At 42.4% G+C, this 17296-nt stretch overlaps 1 protein-coding gene across 1 annotated transcript; it reads right to left on the bottom strand.

Annotated features, from left to right (window-relative positions):
- Positions 1-895: 895 nt before the first annotated feature.
- Positions 896-8483, bottom strand: LOC143784902 (uncharacterized). The gene is made up of 7 exons (XM_077273527.1): positions 8110-8483; positions 7236-7350; positions 6165-6250; positions 3975-4136; positions 2860-3021; positions 1988-2276; positions 896-1346 (listed from the first exon to the last, which is right to left on the bottom strand). The coding sequence occupies exons 1-7, from the start codon at positions 8216-8218 to the stop codon at positions 1136-1138; spliced, it is 1134 nt and encodes a 377-aa protein (XP_077129642.1). The 5' UTR covers positions 8219-8483; the 3' UTR covers positions 896-1135.
- Between the last annotated feature and the right edge of the window lie 8813 nt (positions 8484-17296).

The following is a 17296-nucleotide window of genomic DNA, read 5'->3' as shown; positions in this document are numbered from 1 at the left end:
ATTTGTAATGGTAATGACTATACAAAGTAGTACAGTGCTATGTATATTCTGCTGTATTGTAAAGATCCGTAAAGAAAGCTCAGATACACATGAAATACGCTGACTTCATTAATAACTTTATTCAAGTTGGATAATGTGGAAGGTTCCATTAGAAGTCAGGACAGTAGTCTTAAATGTGGCCCTGATGATGTTGGACCCCTGGCTAAGACATAGGAATCCTTTAACACTCAGGAGAGGAAAAACCCCCAATGGTGGAAACCTCTAGGGAACCATGGTTAAAGAATTGCCCTTCCCTTGGGCTGTGGATAGGTGAGAGCAGAGACTGAGCCCAGAATCTGCCTCTTCTAACAGCCGGTACCTCACCTGTGTCATGAGTACAGTTGGCTGCTGAAAGTCTGGTAAATGTCATATTAATGGATAGAGCAGTCCGAGCCCGGAATCTGCCTCTTCATGCATCAGTTAAGTCACTTGTATGTGAACACATCTGACTGCGGAAAGTTCGGTAAGTTTCGTATCCATAGGTGAGAACAGTCCAAGCCTGGAATCTGCCTCTTCATGCAGTAGGTAAGTCACTTGTCTGTGAGAACGTCTGACTGTGGAAAGTCCGGTAAGTTTCATATCCATAGGTGAGAGCAGTCCAAGCCTGGAATCTGCCTCTTCATGCAGTAGGTAAGTCACTTGTCTGTGAACACGTCTGACTGCGGAAAGTCCGGTAAGTGTCATATTCATAGGTGAGAGCAGTCCAAGTCTGGAATCTGCCTCTTCATGCAGTAGGTAAGTCACTTGTCTGTGAACACGTCTGACTGCGGAAAGTCCGGTAATTTTCATGTCCATAGGTGAGAGCAGTCCAAGCCTGGAATCTGCCTCTTCATGCAGTAGGTAAGTTGTCTGTGAACACGTCTGACTGCGGAAAGTCCGGTAAGTGTCATGTCCATAGGTGAGAGCAGTCCAAGCCTGGAATCTGCCTCTTCATGCAGTAGGTAAGTCACTTGTCTGTGAACACGTCTGACTGCGGAAAGTCCGGTAATTGTCATGTCCATAGGTGAGAGCAGTCCAAGCCTGGAATCTGCCTCTTCATGCAGTAGGTAAGTCACTTATCCGTGAACACGTCTGACTGCAGAAAGTCCGGTAAAGGTTATACCCATGGGTGAGAGCAGAGACCGAGCCCGGAATCTACCTCGCTGTGCTGCAGGTGAGTCACATGTCCGTGAACACATCTGACCGCAGAAAGTCTGGTAAGTGTCATATCCATGGGTCTTGTTTGCTTCATCACAGGTTGCCTGATCCTCTCATGGTAGCCACCATGTAAAGGAGTTGTTGTGGAGTTGTCTCCTCTTGATGGATTCCTTTAAAAAAAAATAGATTTTAGTACTGTAGGTAAAGCACTGAAGACATTACAAACTCATTTCTTTACTGTATCAAGTGTAATCATCCAAATAATGGGACAGGGCTGCAATAGTTAAATCCTGGGGTCTGCTGGAATACATAGATGAAACATCAGTATTTGCAGAACATGCGTGCTGCAACTGAAATACCATGAAATATCCCACATTAGTGGCTGTAATAATTCCTCACCCCAGTCTTTTAATCAATGAACCAATTCTCACCACAACGATGGGAGCATGTTTCGTGGCTGCTCCTTGGGAGGTTTCAGGCCTCCCTGAGCTCGCCTTAGGACACCTGCGTTACGGTTTGACAGGTGTACCACCCCAGTCATCATGAATTTGACGAGCTGAGGCTGCAACATCACCCTTCCTGCCCAACCTCTTGCACTTTATCAGAACTGGGCGAAAATGGTGTGAGAATGCCAAATATCACAATCTTTTAGCGCAGCTTGGAGTTTCACCAAACTGTTGTGACATTTCAAAGCTTTTAAATGTCAGAATACTGGCGTAAAAGAGTTGATAAATCAGGGCCCTAAGTCCTTTTGAAAGGATTGAAAGATGATCTTCTGATAAACTTTGAGCTGAGACATTAAAACACTTACCGGTACCTATTTTTCCATCCTCCTTGTTTGTTTCGGAAATATATAATTTGACGTCCAGGTTGTAAGGACTCAGAATCATATGTATAAACATATCGATAATCCGAATCTTGAAAGGAAACAATCTTCCCTGTGTTTTTATTTTTCAACTGATTTCTTCCTTTTAGAATAGATGGAGGTGTCTGTTTGTAATCATTAAAGTCCACACTAATCTTGGACTCTTTCGCCTCCACTATATCGGCCTTGTGCGGCAGTGTAGTGTCTCCAGAAGTACAGAAAATGTCAAATTCTCCTGTGACACAAAATATTGAAATTAGATTTAATAAAATGCAAGAATCTATGTGATTAAGATAATTTACATTTACAGGTTGTTATAACTTCTAAATAGTATATTAGACTGTAAAAAGTGGGATCCAATCTCCAGAGAAATGCTCCAGCGTTTCAGAGAAAACATAGTTTGAAGAGCCACCCGGGGACTAAAGTGAGCCCTGACTGATCTGACGCTGCTCCCAGCCGGCTTCTCCCTGCCCCGCTGCACTTGCTGGACAGGTCTACCCTAATTAAAGATATGGGAGAGACCTGTCAGTCAACTACAGCCATGCGGGGAGATGTTAGCTGGGGGCAGCACCAGATTTGTCAAGTCTCTCCATGTGGTCGCTGGTCAGCTCTGCAAAATATGTTTTCTACAGATATTTGATATTATAAGTAACCTCTAGATGGTACATTGAATTATGACAACAGAGGGGATGAGCCTCTATAGCTTCCAATCTATTAACGGCTCATTCACTGACAAGATCCCACAGGAGACCATTTTTTATTTATATATTAGGTTATTTTTCTATTAAATCTATTTTGTGAATGCCCTGAGTACTTACTGTCAGAGGAGGTGACCTCATCCTCATCTGGGCTGATATCGATCACTACATCAGGGGGTCCAGGCACTGAGATCTTGTTGCCTGTGAGGACGTCTCTCTGTTCAGTCCTGGGCCCATGAGGAGAATCATCAGTGGTAATTGGTATGTCATCCTCATGTTTCCCTGTTACACAGAACATTGAAATCAACATTTCTAAAATAAAAGCTTCCATCATGTTTCTACTCTGTCTAGGGATCATTTCACATCAAGAAACGTTTAAGAGAGTATTTTTTTATATAATGTTCTTTTTCTATTAAATACATTTTATACATTGAAGAAGACAAACCGGAAAGTCCTCAGTGTAAGTAAGGGACTTCACAATGTGGACTGCTTCCATGTGATATAAAAGCCGACAATAACTGACTGTAGGAATAGAGATATAAAAGAAGCGCTCTGAGATAAATTTGCTAATCACTTCTGAACATATCAGTAGTGTAGAGTATATGGTAAATCACTGATCGCTGTCTTCTCCAGTTTGCAGCACAGCTCCAGTCTTCTGCTTAACCATGTGACTGTATACCAAGATGGCTATCACAATGCCTTTCTTATGCTGCTGGAAGTTGCTTTCTCAATGTAAGTATATGGAACCTCTCTCTGAGTCTCATAGGCTTACATTGGGGAAACTGCTACCGAGCCATACTTAAGACGTTGTGGTGCCTCTCCTGCTCTGCAAAATATGTTTTCTACAGTCGTACAGAGTCTTAAACTCTATATTAGTAGGTTTATTATTTTGGACTTTACTGTTATTTTATTTTTCAAAAAATAGTTTTCTTTCTCTTTAAACATATTTCATATGGCTCAGTGGTTAGCACTGCAGCCTGGCAGCACTGGCATCCTGGGTTCAAATCCCACTAAGGACAACATCTGCAAGGAGTTTGTATGTCCTCCGCATGTTTGCATGGGTTTCCTCCGGGGTCTCCGGTTTCCTCCCACATTACAAACACATACTGATAGGGAATGTAGATTGTGAGCCGCAAAGGGGACAGTGATGATAATGTGTGCAAAGCGCTGTGGAATTAATGGCGCTATATAAGTGAGTAAAATAAATAAATAAATACAATAGTTCTGAAACTTACCGTCAGAGGCGATGACCACATTCCCATCAAGGCTGGTGGGGATTTCTCTATCAGTGGGGTGAGCCATGATTATTTTGTTGTCTTTCAAGAAGTCTCCCTTTTCAGCCTCAGGTCCATGAGGAGCATCCTCATTTGTATGTGTTCTTTTGACCTCATAATCTCCTGTAGTAGAAAAAATTGAAAGTAGCATTAAAAAATCTTCTATGTTTAGTGGAGTTTATCAGGATTTATGGTATTATAACCTGTAGATAAGGGACATCAAACTCCATATGGTCTAATAGGCTTCACATAGTTCTCCATATAGTATAATGGTCCCACATATTGCTCCATGCAGTATAATGGCTCCACATAGTTCTCCATACAGTATAATGTCCCCACATATTGCTCCATGCAGTATAATGGGCCCCACTTAGTGCTCCATACAGTATAATAGCTTCATATTGTGCTCCATGCAGTATAATGGTCTCACATAGTGCTCCATAAAGTATAATGGGCCCCACATAGCTCTACATACAGTATAATGGCCACAAAATGCTCCATGCAGTATAATGGCTCCACATAGTTCTCCATACAGTATAATGTCCCCACATATTGTTCCATGCAGTATAATGGCTCCACATAGTGCTGCATACAGTATAATGTCCCCACATAGTGCTCCATACAGTCTAATAGCTCCATATATTGCTCCATGCAGTATAATGAGCCCCACTTAGTGCTCCATACAGTATAATAGCTTCACATAGTGCTCTATGCAGTATAATGGGGTCACATAGTGCTCCATAAAGTATAATGGGCCCCACATAGCTCTACATACAGTATAATGGCCACAAAATGCTCCATACAGTATAAAGGCCCTACATAGTACTCCATAGATTTACATAATCTAATATGCTTCATCACCGTTAGATAGGAAGCGATTCCAATTCAAAATGATAAAATCACAAAAAAATGTTATTCAATATGAAAATTAAAAGCAAATAAAAATTCTAAAAGTAAAGGACAGAGCGAAAAAAAACTCCAAAAAGGAGGGGGGAAAAACACACAGCAAAATAGGTAATAGGAACCCAACAATTGCAAACACTGTTTGTGGCAGCAAGAAAACACCTAGATTGCAGAGGAATGAAATCTGCCTTGTAAAAGACTAAAAGAATGCAGGAGAAGGCTAGGGAGCTGATGAGTAGGGCTACCTTAATAATTCCGTACACATAATTCCCGCATAGGGTATTGTGTAGGAGTGAATTTTAGGGAAGGCAGATCTAGTAGTCTACCCAGATGCAGTCAGTACCCATGCTCTGCTAGTATACCACCACGATCGGACATTTTAGCAATAGCGTTTTCTGTGCCTACCTCAACCGCAGCCGAGTGAGTACAAACCTCTACACTGGATACTTACTAATAATGTTTAGGTATCTGAGTAACGGGTTTACTTCTATTACATCCTAAATGATGGTGCATTTGACTCCCTGCCTAATAGTTAGATTGACTGTGGGAGTTTACTATGTATACTAAATCCTGATTTCTGTCTATTTTGTGTCCAGGAATATCCTTTGGTTACTGTGTATTTTGCTGGCTGAATATATAGGATGTATCTGTACCATCTGACCTGATTGAGGTGGTCTATTTGACGTTTGTACCAGATTTACCACTGACATTTAAACTATCTAGTAATATCAACCGTATTGATCTATATATCGCTATACCAGCAAGTATTCTAATACCATCTTATGGGATTATGACCCTTTACTATTTTTATCTATTTGAGCTAACTTGTTCCTCTCTTGTAACCGTGACCAAATACAATTTTTTTGTGCTGATGCTCAAAAACCATCTTATTCATGGCCTCTTTTTTTGCGACGTGAAAATTACATTCTTATTGTTTTCATTACTACGGTCACATCAACACAATTTTCTGGTGGCATAATAGGGTCTGGGTGGGAGAGCCGACGAGGAGTGGGGGCACCATATCGCAATATTAGGGTATAAACCTCAGCAGCATTTTTTATGGCTGCCTTACGGCCAGGTACCCTTCCCCCCTGTGACTCTATTATATCTATAATTCCCCCCTTTTGATAATAATTTTGAATAAAAATTTTGTATATATTAGAAGGATCTTTTTTAGTTTAAGTTGTAATTATTTTTGGACCTCTATCCATCTGATTCAGGTTCTAAGATTTGTTAGGCTGTAGTTACCATTTAGTTTGGTGTTGCTCTCTCTAAAATCTTCGGCACAATATTGGCTTTCAGCATCTTTTGTTGGAGTCTTCTTTTTCAGACAACTGTAAAAATACAAAAATAAAAGTCACATTGTAAATCGCAAAGTAAAACATGTCTGTATTCTGCAGAATGAAACATTTTATCTAGTCCTATCTGTAGAGAGATCACCAGTCAGTCATTTTGGTGTCTATGACAAGCAACAATTTATTTTAATAAAGTATATACAAGCTGTAGCAGAGCCAGGTAGCACAGGGTTATTTCCTATCTTTGCAGGATTTGATTAGATGCACCCGCCTAGCTTTTGTTTTTTTTACTACAGCCAGGACCTGTGTTCATTATTTGTGTCAGTCGGCTAGATGGAGCAGAGTTAAGTGTACTGGAGCTAGCGAGTGTTCAGCCAACATTTGAGCTGTAGCTGAGAGGGAGATGCGCTGGGATTTCTCTATGAATGGAGACAGCATGGCTCAGCTAGGAAAGCTGAGCAGTCTGTGTGCAGGAGCGGCAGGGAACCGTGTGTCAGCTGCAGCCTGTTTAGTATTAACCGTGCCCAGGAGTTGAACACTTCTGTTTGGCACTGGAGGTTGCTGGAACTCGTACTGAAAGGGATACCAAGACTGGTGGGATCGTGCCTCTTCTATGTATGAAGCTTGCTTCTGGAGAAAGGACTGTAATCTATTCAGGTGAGCCCGCACTGACATATGGGCCCTGCTGAATGAACTGTTTATTTGTTGTGATACCTTTGTGCCTAGAAGAGGATGTTTTTGGTTTGGAATCTCTTGGAATTTTTTGCAAGCAATAAAACTGCACAGGTTTGGACCAAACCTAATGAGTGTGTGAACGCTACTTAATGCCTACCTGAGAGTGTGGATCCCTACAAAGTCTAATATATACCCATCAGTTACCCGCAGGGCACAACTCCAGGGTGACGAGTGTGTGAGCCACAAGAGGCCTACACTAAAATATTCCCATTACTGGAGTAACCTGGAGATGTGACATTTCCTCTACAGACTCCTGTGTAGCCCATACATCATTACTTACTATACTTACCGACAGATGATAGCAATGGCACGAATGATTACTGCAAGGGCAGAGAGAACGGCAGCCGGTGTAACAATCCTATAGACTGTATCCTCAGATGTTTTTGGAGGCACGGTGACATTCTCTAAAAAGACAAAGAACATAAGTGATCAGGTAACCAGAGCTGGAATGTGCTCAGAAGTGGAAACCAAATACATGGACTGGGCGGGCTGAGGAACCAAGTATGACTATTACAGAGAGGGGGATTTAGTTTGGGGAAATTATGGATTATTTTTCATAATGGACGATACAAAAATCTATTCTTTTATATTCCTGAAACAGGGAACGAATGCAGGATGGGAGATGACACCTGAAATTACAAGTAACACATGACAAATCCTCCATTCCATGTATTATGTGACGTCCAGCCACAGAAGAAAAGTTACAGAAGCCCTAATACCACGGAGCCTGACGCTCATAAACTGGGCCCTAATAATGGATCCTAATAGGTTCTGGGGCCGGATGTGAAATGCTACATGTGAAGGACATATCTGATTTCTGAGCTGCTTGTCACGTCTCTTGTGGCGCCTTCTGCTACATGTAGTAGTCAGAGTATCCAGCAAGGAGAGAACAGTATTAATGCTCTGTGTCTCATCTATGTTATTACACTGGAGCCCAAACTGCATTTTCCCCAATTTCACACTGAATGGGAAAATGAATGGTGTCATTCAAAACTACAACTCGTCCCCCAAAGAGATAAACAGGCCCTCATACAGCCATAGGAATGGGAAAAAACTTATGGCTCTTGGAAGAAATGTAGAAGATAAAGGAAGAGCAAAAACCAAAATTGGCTGCAGAAGGGAAAGGTTATCCCCATAGTCAGTGTATCTGGTAATGCACTTACCTTCTTTCATCCCGATCTGCTCTTGTGATCGAGGGTTGCGGATGAAGATGGGAGCACCTTCCGCAGATGCGAATAGCACGTTCAGAACTAGAAGTACTCTAAACAGCATTGTAGCCTGGAGAAATATCGCTTACTTGTGTACGGCACAATCAGCTTCTCCAGACAGAGGATCTCACTGCAAAATCGCTGGTTACAGCCAAGGATTCCGTGACATCACAACTGGAACCCAACTGTGACTTCATGGGGGCAGGGCTACACATGAGTGATGTCACCATTGGGGCTCATCCACTACACGTTCCCAATGTATATAATAATTTTACAAAAAAAAAAGAAAAGGAAAGAAGAAAAATAAAAATATAAAAAAGGAAAGAACATTTTTTTTCACGTACTCACATTTATTATATTTTATGTACAATAAAAATGTGTTCCCTTTTGGGTGAATAATCATTCTCACATTAAATTATTCACCTTTTTCAACATTTATTTGCACATTTTTTCATTTCATTATTTTGCTTTCCACTTTAATTGCATTTTTATTCATTTGCATATATATATATATATATATATATATATATATATATACACATAGATACTTTTTTCCTTTCTTCCTTTTTACTAGGTTTTTTCACTATCATTATCACTTACATTCACATTTTTCTTTTTTTCCACAATATCTCCATCCCAATTCCCCTTCCCATTAAATATGGCTGTGCCCCTTTGTCCATAGTGATCAGCAGCCATATTATCACAAAATACCTTCACCAACTCTTTTTCCCATTTTAAAGATGGCTGCCATGATAATTGTGCACAGTCCTGACTGGCTAGCTTGTCCCACATCATGAATGTTGATATTTTCGCACTTCATTGATGCACATTTTGCTGTCGGCGGGCAGCCGATGTCATGTCCATGCGCACGTGTCGGCGCTCAGTAAGGTGATGTTCTCCCTGATTATCCATTTGCAGCAGCTGTAGTCACACTATATTAGTCAGACAATACCCCTCCACCACACTCCCTGTTGAAGCGGAAGCGAAACGCGTGTTGTATTCGTGGCATGCTCACTTGGTCTGTATTAGGCATATACTCTGATAATGTCATTATTTATTAATAATAATAAATTTATTTATACAGTGCCAACATATGTGAGTGGCAGCAAGTGGCTGGCTGATACACCACAAACTAAGAGGAATGAGGTATATCCACTTTGTGAGAATTTGAATCTCACTTTTTTTGGGGGGAGACTGAACCCAAACTCAGGCCCACTGTATTTTACCACACAATGTAAGTGGCAGAACGTGGCTGGCTGATATACGACAAACTAACAGAACTGACGTATATCCACTTTGTGAGAATTTGAATCTCCCTTTTTTGGGGGGGAGACAGCACCACAACTCAGGCCCAGTGTGTAACACAACGCAATGTAAGTGGCAGCAAGTGGCTGGAAGATATCTGAAAAAATCCAAGGACTGTAGTACAATTTCAATCTCCCTACAATGATCTCAGGACAAGTATGGCAGCAACAAAAAGGACTGCTGCACACAAAAGTGTGGACAAATAAACAAGATAACTGCAGAAAGGAGCAACAGGATTTTTGCTTTTAAAAAAGCAGTTGGTTTGCACAGCAGCGTGCACACAGCAATGCAGCTATCAGGGAGCCTTATAAGGCAGCCTAATAAGCTACAGAGCTGATGCACAGAAATCTAGCCTCCACTGTCCCTGCAAAAAAAGGTGGTGTTGGACAGTGGAAATCGCTACAGCACAAGCAGTTTGGGGGTTAATCTTCCCTCCCTAACTATGTCGCTTCTTCTGATGAAGCTGCAGCAACCTCTCCCTATGCTGAGATCGGCAGAAGTAAGATGGCGGTCGGCGTGCACGCCCCTTTATAGCCCCTGTGACGCCGCAGAAAGAAAGCCAATCACTGTCATGCCCTTCTCTAAGATGATGGGGACCGAGACCTATGTCATCACGCTGCCCACACTCTGCGTCCTCCTTCATTGGCTGAGAAATGGAGCTGAACGCGTCATACAAAACGTGACTTTGGCGCGAAGATCGCCAACCGTATGGCCGATCCCACACTGGGATCGGGTCGGGTTTCATGAAACCCGACTTTGCCGAAAGTCGGCGATTTTTTAATTTGTCCGATCCGTTTCGCTCAACCCTACTTATGACATTGGGTGTAATGACCTTTTGCAGGGCTTCCCTCTACAGAATTTGTGCACTGATATCAATGAAGGGGATATCGAATGGCCCTGGGCTCAGATTAGTGAGCTACAGGTGCCAATAAACCTAAGAGAAAGGTCTACTAATTCAGTCAACAACTCTTTGGAGAAATGTGTTTGATCCAATAGGTCTATGTGATGACACTATAGTGAGGGGGATTTTTATAATCATCATCACACTATAGCTCCAATGCTACAGTGTTGGTCCTTAGGACCCTTTCCTTAAGAGCGGCATCAATCCTATAGTTTATAATCTTTAATTAATTTGACAGATTCAGCACTTTGTCTGTCGTGATACCAGCAGCTGAGGACTGTTCCCTTGGGGTTTGAGCGCCAGTGCATTTACTCTAGTACCTTCTCTTTAGAGAAATGGCCTACAGCTAATGGAGAAAGGTGACACCAGATACCTGTAGCAATGGTTCATCATCATCCAAAGAAATAAAAGAATAGAGCATTTACCTTGAACATGACCAAACTTTCTTTCTCCTGACATCATTAGTCAAGGGAAGGTCTGGAGGTTCCTCATACGCATCGTGTATTGGGCCTCTAAAATTTATACCTTTACTATGCCAGAAGCTAAAGGCACAATATGTCTAAAGAAAGAAAACTGATCTTACAAAAGAAAAACTATGCACAGTTATAGCACATTGAAATATTTATTTGTGTGGTGACTGTGCCTGTAGCGCAAAAAAATGCCTGCATATGTGATATACTTATATATGTATTACCAGCTATGGTGGGGGCTGGTTTCTCTGCTGGGAAAAACTGCACCCACACATTTTACCCGATCCCTTACTGGAAGATTGTGCACTTTTACCTGAACCAGGATGTGTGCACACTTTCTCAGGGGGATGTTGGTGCTTCTGAAAGGTTGCAATATGCAGAGCAGTGAAGATATAGGAAGAGGTAGGAACATGGAGATCCACAGGCAGAGGAGAGATGCGTGATCTCTCTGCCAAGACAAGCTGCAAGAGGCAGGGTATCAGTGCCTAGAGCACAGAACCTTCCAGGGTCCATGCTAAAATGAAAGACTACTCAGTTTTCATACAACGAGCAGTAGTGTGCTTCTGCCCAGGAGCTCAGCAGCACATAGAATCGGGGACACTGCTGCAAGAGAGAATGTTTTCCACAGGATTCAAGCTGCCTGCTCTCTGGAAGGGATCACGGATCCAGCAACTGTTTACCTTTGACCCTGGGGGCCAAAGGAATCATTTACCCGATGTATAATTAGCAGCAGGAAGGATACACTACGTCACAGCAGAGACACTGAACTCTCACCGTGCAGGCCTGATCCAAAAACCCTGTATGTGAATTGTATGGAAATTCCTGGAAATGATTGCAGTACTTCTGCAAAAGGTACAAACTGATCATTACCCTGTCTAATGCTGATTATATCTGCTCAAACTCCCCTAGGAGCCAGCCCTAGTTGGGAAGAGGTCAATCGTCTGGAACTGTCCATCACTACATCACTATCTAACTCCCATGGACCTTCATCAGTGCCCAGCCACTCCTGGCTGAACATCCCAACTGGTGTCACCAATCTTTTAATTATTTTTATTATTAACCCCACAATCAACAAAGACTAACGTACATCCCTGGTCGGACAGCATAGAAATTGCTGTACCACCAAGTTGAGGATGTGAGCCGTGCAAGGCACATGTGGGAGGTTGCCCCTGCAAAGGTCCGTGACAAGGTTTGCACCGTTATCACACAGGGGCTTCCCTGACTCAAGGTTCAGTGGAGACAGTCATTGCTCAAACTTGGCCCAAATAACTGTCCACAACGCTTGAGCTGTGTAATTGCAATCTCCAAAGCATATTCATTTAAACACTGCCTGGTTGCAGTTTTCCCTAGCTGTGTGGTATGGAGGTGGGGAGGATTCTCTCTGCACTGTTGGAAAGCATGTCTCAATAAGCGAGAGATTGAGGGCACAGGTAGAAGTCCTACAGGAGTTGGAGGACGCAGAAGCAGTGGAGGAAGTGTTAGATACAGAGGTTTGTCCCACAAGCCTTAGAGTTTCCAAGATTTGCTGTCTAGTAACACCTTGGTGTCTAGAAAAAGTAGTTAGAATTGAGAGTCCTCACTCAGTGATTGATACCTTTTAATGGGTAACTGAAAAGATGGTAACAAATTGCAAGCTTTCGAGTCCACTCAGGTCCCTTCATCAGGCATAGACTAATATAAATTACTAGACACTTGGTGTCTTGTGTTTTAGTTTACCATAAATTGGTGTATAGTAGTTTAGTTCTCCATCCCCTGGTTTGTAGTGGTTTAATTCTCCAAAACTAGGCGTTTATTATTTTAGTTCTCTAACCCCTGTTGTCTAGTAGTTTAGTTCTCCATCTTCTGGTGTGTACTGGTTTATTTCTCCATCCCCATGCACCCTGCAAGCCTTGACAATTCCAGGGCTTGTGAAGCAGCCCCCTCCCTGCCTTCCCCCCATGGGCACCAGAGTCACCCAGTGCCCAGTCTGCGAGATTTAACGCCCCTCGCCGTGCTTGCTCATCCAGGTGTCAGTGTTTAAAATTCACTCTGTCAGACAGAGATTTTTTCAAGGAACAGGTGATGTCTGCGAAATGCTGGTGTAGTGCAGGCATATTTTTCTTAGAGAAGTAATGATGATGATTGGGCAACTGGTACTGCGGGAATGCAACAGCCATCAGCTTTCGGAAAGCATCTGTATACACCAAGTGGAAAAGGAGCATTTCCAAGGCCAATAGATTGGAGATAAGTGAAGTTCAAGCTCTTAGCTTTGGCATGTGTAGGAGGAAACAATCATTTACATTATTACCACAACTGCGCAAACAAGTGCTGGTTGCTGTGCTGACAGAGGGTGGAGCAGGGTGAACATGACAAACTGTTGTACTGTGTGAGGTGCAGGCAGGGATGTTATGGTGGATTGAGAAAGATGGGCTCTCACTCACCACGACTGTAGTGGGTAAACAAGTGGAGGTTCTGCGGGTGGAAACCTGTGTGGGAACACTTGCCACGTTGAGGAGAAAGAAGCAGCAGATGTGTTGATGGTGTGGCCGGTGGTTGGCGTGGCCCACTAGTCTGCATTTTAGGGCAGTGAGCTTTCCAGACTAATGCACGTTGATCGCGAATGTGCCATTTCACAAATGTAGTAGTCAATTAATTGGACTTTTTGCCTCTACCCATCATTTTTTACAAAATTGCCAGATAACGTGTGTGGGGTCATCCTCTCCGGTCTCAAAAAAGAGCCAGGCTAGCCAACTCATAGTAACATAGTAACATAGTTATTAAGGTTGAAGGAAGACTTTAAGTCAATCTAGTTCAACCCAAAGCCTAACCTAACATGCCCTAACATGTTGACCCAGAGGAAGGCAAAAAAAACCATGTTTCAAAGAGTAAGCTCCACATTGGGGAAAAAAATTCCTTCCTGAATCCACATACGGCAATTTCTCGCCGCCCCTGTGAACTGGAGATCTGCGACCGCAACATAACCTTCTTGTCTTCCTCCTCCTCCATCTCCTCTGATGAGCTACTCAGCTGAGTGCCTCTGGGTTCACATCAAGTGGGATCTACAACCTCATCATCATCCACTCGATTCTCCCATTCCTTGCCATGAGAATCACCTTCCTCCTCTTCCTGTACTGACAGCACAGTACAGTCTGCATGTGCCCCTGGTATCTGAATCTCATAAGGATTACCTCTACCCCAGGGGTTAACATCTGGTGACAAGGGTCTGGACTCAAAACTCAAAAATAATTTAACTATTGGTGCAGATGCTTTCCTCCTCTTGAGTTTGTGAATCTTTGGTGCAGACCTCTGGTGCCCATGAAATAAAGTGTGTGAACAGCTGTGCAGACTTGCACATCTGTGGTTCCCCACAATCAGTTGGGCGATTGGAGAGTTGTGATGTGGGTGAAACAAGGTTTATTGGAGTGCCACTTCTGAGGATGTACCTCAACATATCATACTCTAGCCTACCATGGGAACCGTCAAAAGGAACCTGAAGAACTAACTCTTCCTACAAGCCTACAACCTACACTAACCATCTCTCCACCATACCGCTGCAAAAACAGCTCTACCCTCACCTATTGTATCCTCACCCATCTCTTCCGGCAGGGTCCTCTTTGCCAGGACTAGGACCAGTCGGTGACTTATATTGTTTAAGATTATTGTACTTGTTATTATTACATATACCACTTTTCATATGCAAAGAGACATGGAATAAATGGCGCTAGTTAAGTAGACAGTACAGTAAAAGAAGTTTTCAAAAAAATGCGCAATTATAATATTTCTACTTTGGGGAAAGTGATGACTAGGGTTGAGCGAAACGGGTCGATCATTTTCAAAAGTCGCCGACTTTTGGCTAAGTCGGCGTCTCATGAAACCCGATCCGACCCCTGTGCTTGTCGGCCATGCGGTACGCGACTTTCGCGCCAAAGTCGCGTTTCAATGACGCGAAAAGCGCCATTTCTCAGCCAATGAAGGTGAACGCAGAGTGTGGGCAGCGTGATGACATAGATCCTGGTCCCCACCATCTTAGAGAAGGGCATTGCAGTGATTGGCTTGCTGTCTGCGGCGTCACAGGGGCTATAAAGGGGCGTTCCCGCCGACCGCCATCTTACTGCTGCTGATCTGAGCTTAGGGACAGGTTGCTGCCGCTTCATCAGAAGCAGGGAGAGCGTTAGGCAGGGTCCACTAACCACCAAACCGCTTGTGCTGCAGCGATTTCCACTGTCCAACACCACCTTCGGTGTGCAGGGACTGTGGAAGCTATTTTTTTTTTTTTTCCCCTCAGCGCTGTAGCTCATTGGGCTGCCCTAGAAGGCTCCGTGATAGCTGTATTGCTGTGTGTACGCCACTGTGGAAACCAACTGCTTTTTTCAAAGCACATATCCTCTTGTTCCTTCCTTTCTGCACAGCTATCTTTTCTGTTTGTCCACACTTTTTATTTAATTTGTGCATCAGTCCACTCCTATTGCTGCCTGCCATACCTGGCTTACATTACTGCAGGGAGATAGTAATTGTAGGACAGTTTTTTTTTTTTTTTTGTTTTTTTTTTGTGGGAGATTAAGATTGGCATTTCTGCTACAGTGCCATCCCTGTGTGTGCCATCTCTCACTGAGTGGGCCATAGAAAGCCTATTTATTTTTTCCGTGATTTGTGTTCTAAAATCTACCTCAACACAAAAACACTACATCAATCAGTGGGAGAAAAATATTGGCCTCAGTCAGGGCTTGTGTGCCACTGCTGTGTGTGCTATCTCTCATTCAGTGGGCTATAGCAAGCCTATTTTTTTTTTTTTTTTTTTTTTTAATATTATTTGGTTTCTAATTCTCCCTGAAAAAAAAAAAAAAAACCTAAAAAAACAGTGGGAGAATAATATTGCCCTTTCAGCTTGTGTGCCAGTCTTGACTCCTGGGTGTGCCACCTCTCTCCCTCTCATTCAGTGGGCCATAGAAAGCCTATTTATTTATTTTTTTTAATATTATTGGGTTTCTAAAGTCTCCCTGAAAAAACAAAAAATACATAAAAAAACAGTGGGAGAGTAATATTGCCCTTTCAGCTTGTGTGCCAGTCTTGACTCCTGGGTGTGCCACCTCTCTCCCTCTCATTCAGTGGGCCATAGAAAGCCTATTTATTTTTTTTTTTAAATATTATTGGGTTTCTAAAGTCTCCCTGAAAAAACAAAAAATACATAAAAAAACAGTGGGAGAGTAATATTGCCCTTTCAGCTTGTGTGCCAGTCTTGACTCCTGGGTGTGCCACCTCTCTCCCTTTCATTCAGTGGGCCATAGAAAGCCTATTTATTTTTTTTTTTTAATATTATTTGGTTTCTAATTCTCCCTGAAAAAAAAAAAAAAAACCTAAAAAAACAGTGGGAGAATAATATTGCCCTTTCAGCTTGTGTGCCAGTCTTGACTCCTGGGTGTGCCACCTCTCTCCCTCTCATTCAGTGGGCCATAGAAAGCCTATTTATTTTTTTTTTTAAATATTATTGGGTTTCTAAAGTCTCCCTGAAAAAACAAAAAATACATAAAAAAACAGTGGGAGAGTAATATTGCCCTTTCAGCTTGTGTGCCAGTCTTGACTCCTGGGTGTGCCACCTCTCTCCCTTTCATTCAGTGGGCCATAGAAAGCCTATTTATTTTTTCCGTGATTTGTGTTCTAAAATCTACCTCAACACAAAAACACTACATCAATCAGTGGGAGAAAAATATTGGCCTCAGTCAGGGCTTGTGTGCCACTGCTGTGTGTGCTATCTCTCATTCAGTGGGCTATAGCAAGCCTATTTTTTTTTTTTTTTTTTTTTTTTAATATTATTTGGTTTCTAAAGTCTCCCTGAAAAAAAAAAAAAACCTAAAAAAACAGTGGGAGAGTAATATTGCCCTTTCAGCTTGTGTGCCAGTCTTGACTCCTGGGTGTGCCACCTCTCTCCCTCTCATTCAGTGGGCCATAGAAAGCCTATTTATTTTTTTTTTTAAATATTATTGGGTTTCTAAAGTCTCCCTGAAAAAACAAAAAATACATAAAAAAACAGTGGGAGAGTAATATTGCCCTTTCAGCTTGTGTGCCAGTCTTGACTCCTGGGTGTGCCACCTCTCTCCCTTTCATTCAGTGGGCCATAGAAAGCCTATTTATTTTTTTTTTTTAATATTATTTGGTTTCTAATTCTCCCTGAAAAAAAAAAAAAAAACCTAAAAAAACAGTGGGAGAATAATATTGCCCTTTCAGCTTGTGTGCCAGTCTTGACTCCTGGGTGTGCCACCTCTCTCCCTCTCATTCAGTGGGCCATAGAAAGCCTATTTATTTTTTTTTTTAAATATTATTGGGTTTCTAAAGTCTCCCTGAAAAAACAAAAAATACATAAAAAAACAGTGGGAGAGTAATATTGCCCTTTCAGCTTGTGTGCCAGTCTTGACTCCTGGGTGTGCCACCTCTCTCCCTTTCATTCAGTGGGCCATAGAAAGCCTATTTATTTTTTCCGTGATTTGTGTTC

Source organism: Ranitomeya variabilis, chromosome 7 (assembly GCF_051348905.1).
Source record: "Ranitomeya variabilis isolate aRanVar5 chromosome 7, aRanVar5.hap1, whole genome shotgun sequence".
Classification (NCBI taxonomy): Eukaryota; Metazoa; Chordata; class Amphibia; order Anura; family Dendrobatidae; genus Ranitomeya; species Ranitomeya variabilis.
This window is presented reverse-complemented; position numbering and strand designations above follow the sequence as displayed.

Bases quoted from the DNA above. Each gene is read 5' to 3' on its own strand.
- LOC143784902 (XM_077273527.1), bottom strand. From the start codon at position 8,218: ATGCTGTTTAGAGTACTTCTAGTTCTGAACGTGCTATTCGCATCTGCG. The intron at 6,251-7,235 runs GTAAGTATAGTA...GTATTTTTACAG, and splicing joins GCCATTGCTATCATCTGTCG to TTGTCTGAAAAAGAAGACTC. The intron at 1,347-1,987 runs GTAAGTGTTTTA...TTTTTTTTAAAG, and splicing joins GGATGGAAAAATAGGTACCG to GAATCCATCAAGAGGAGACA.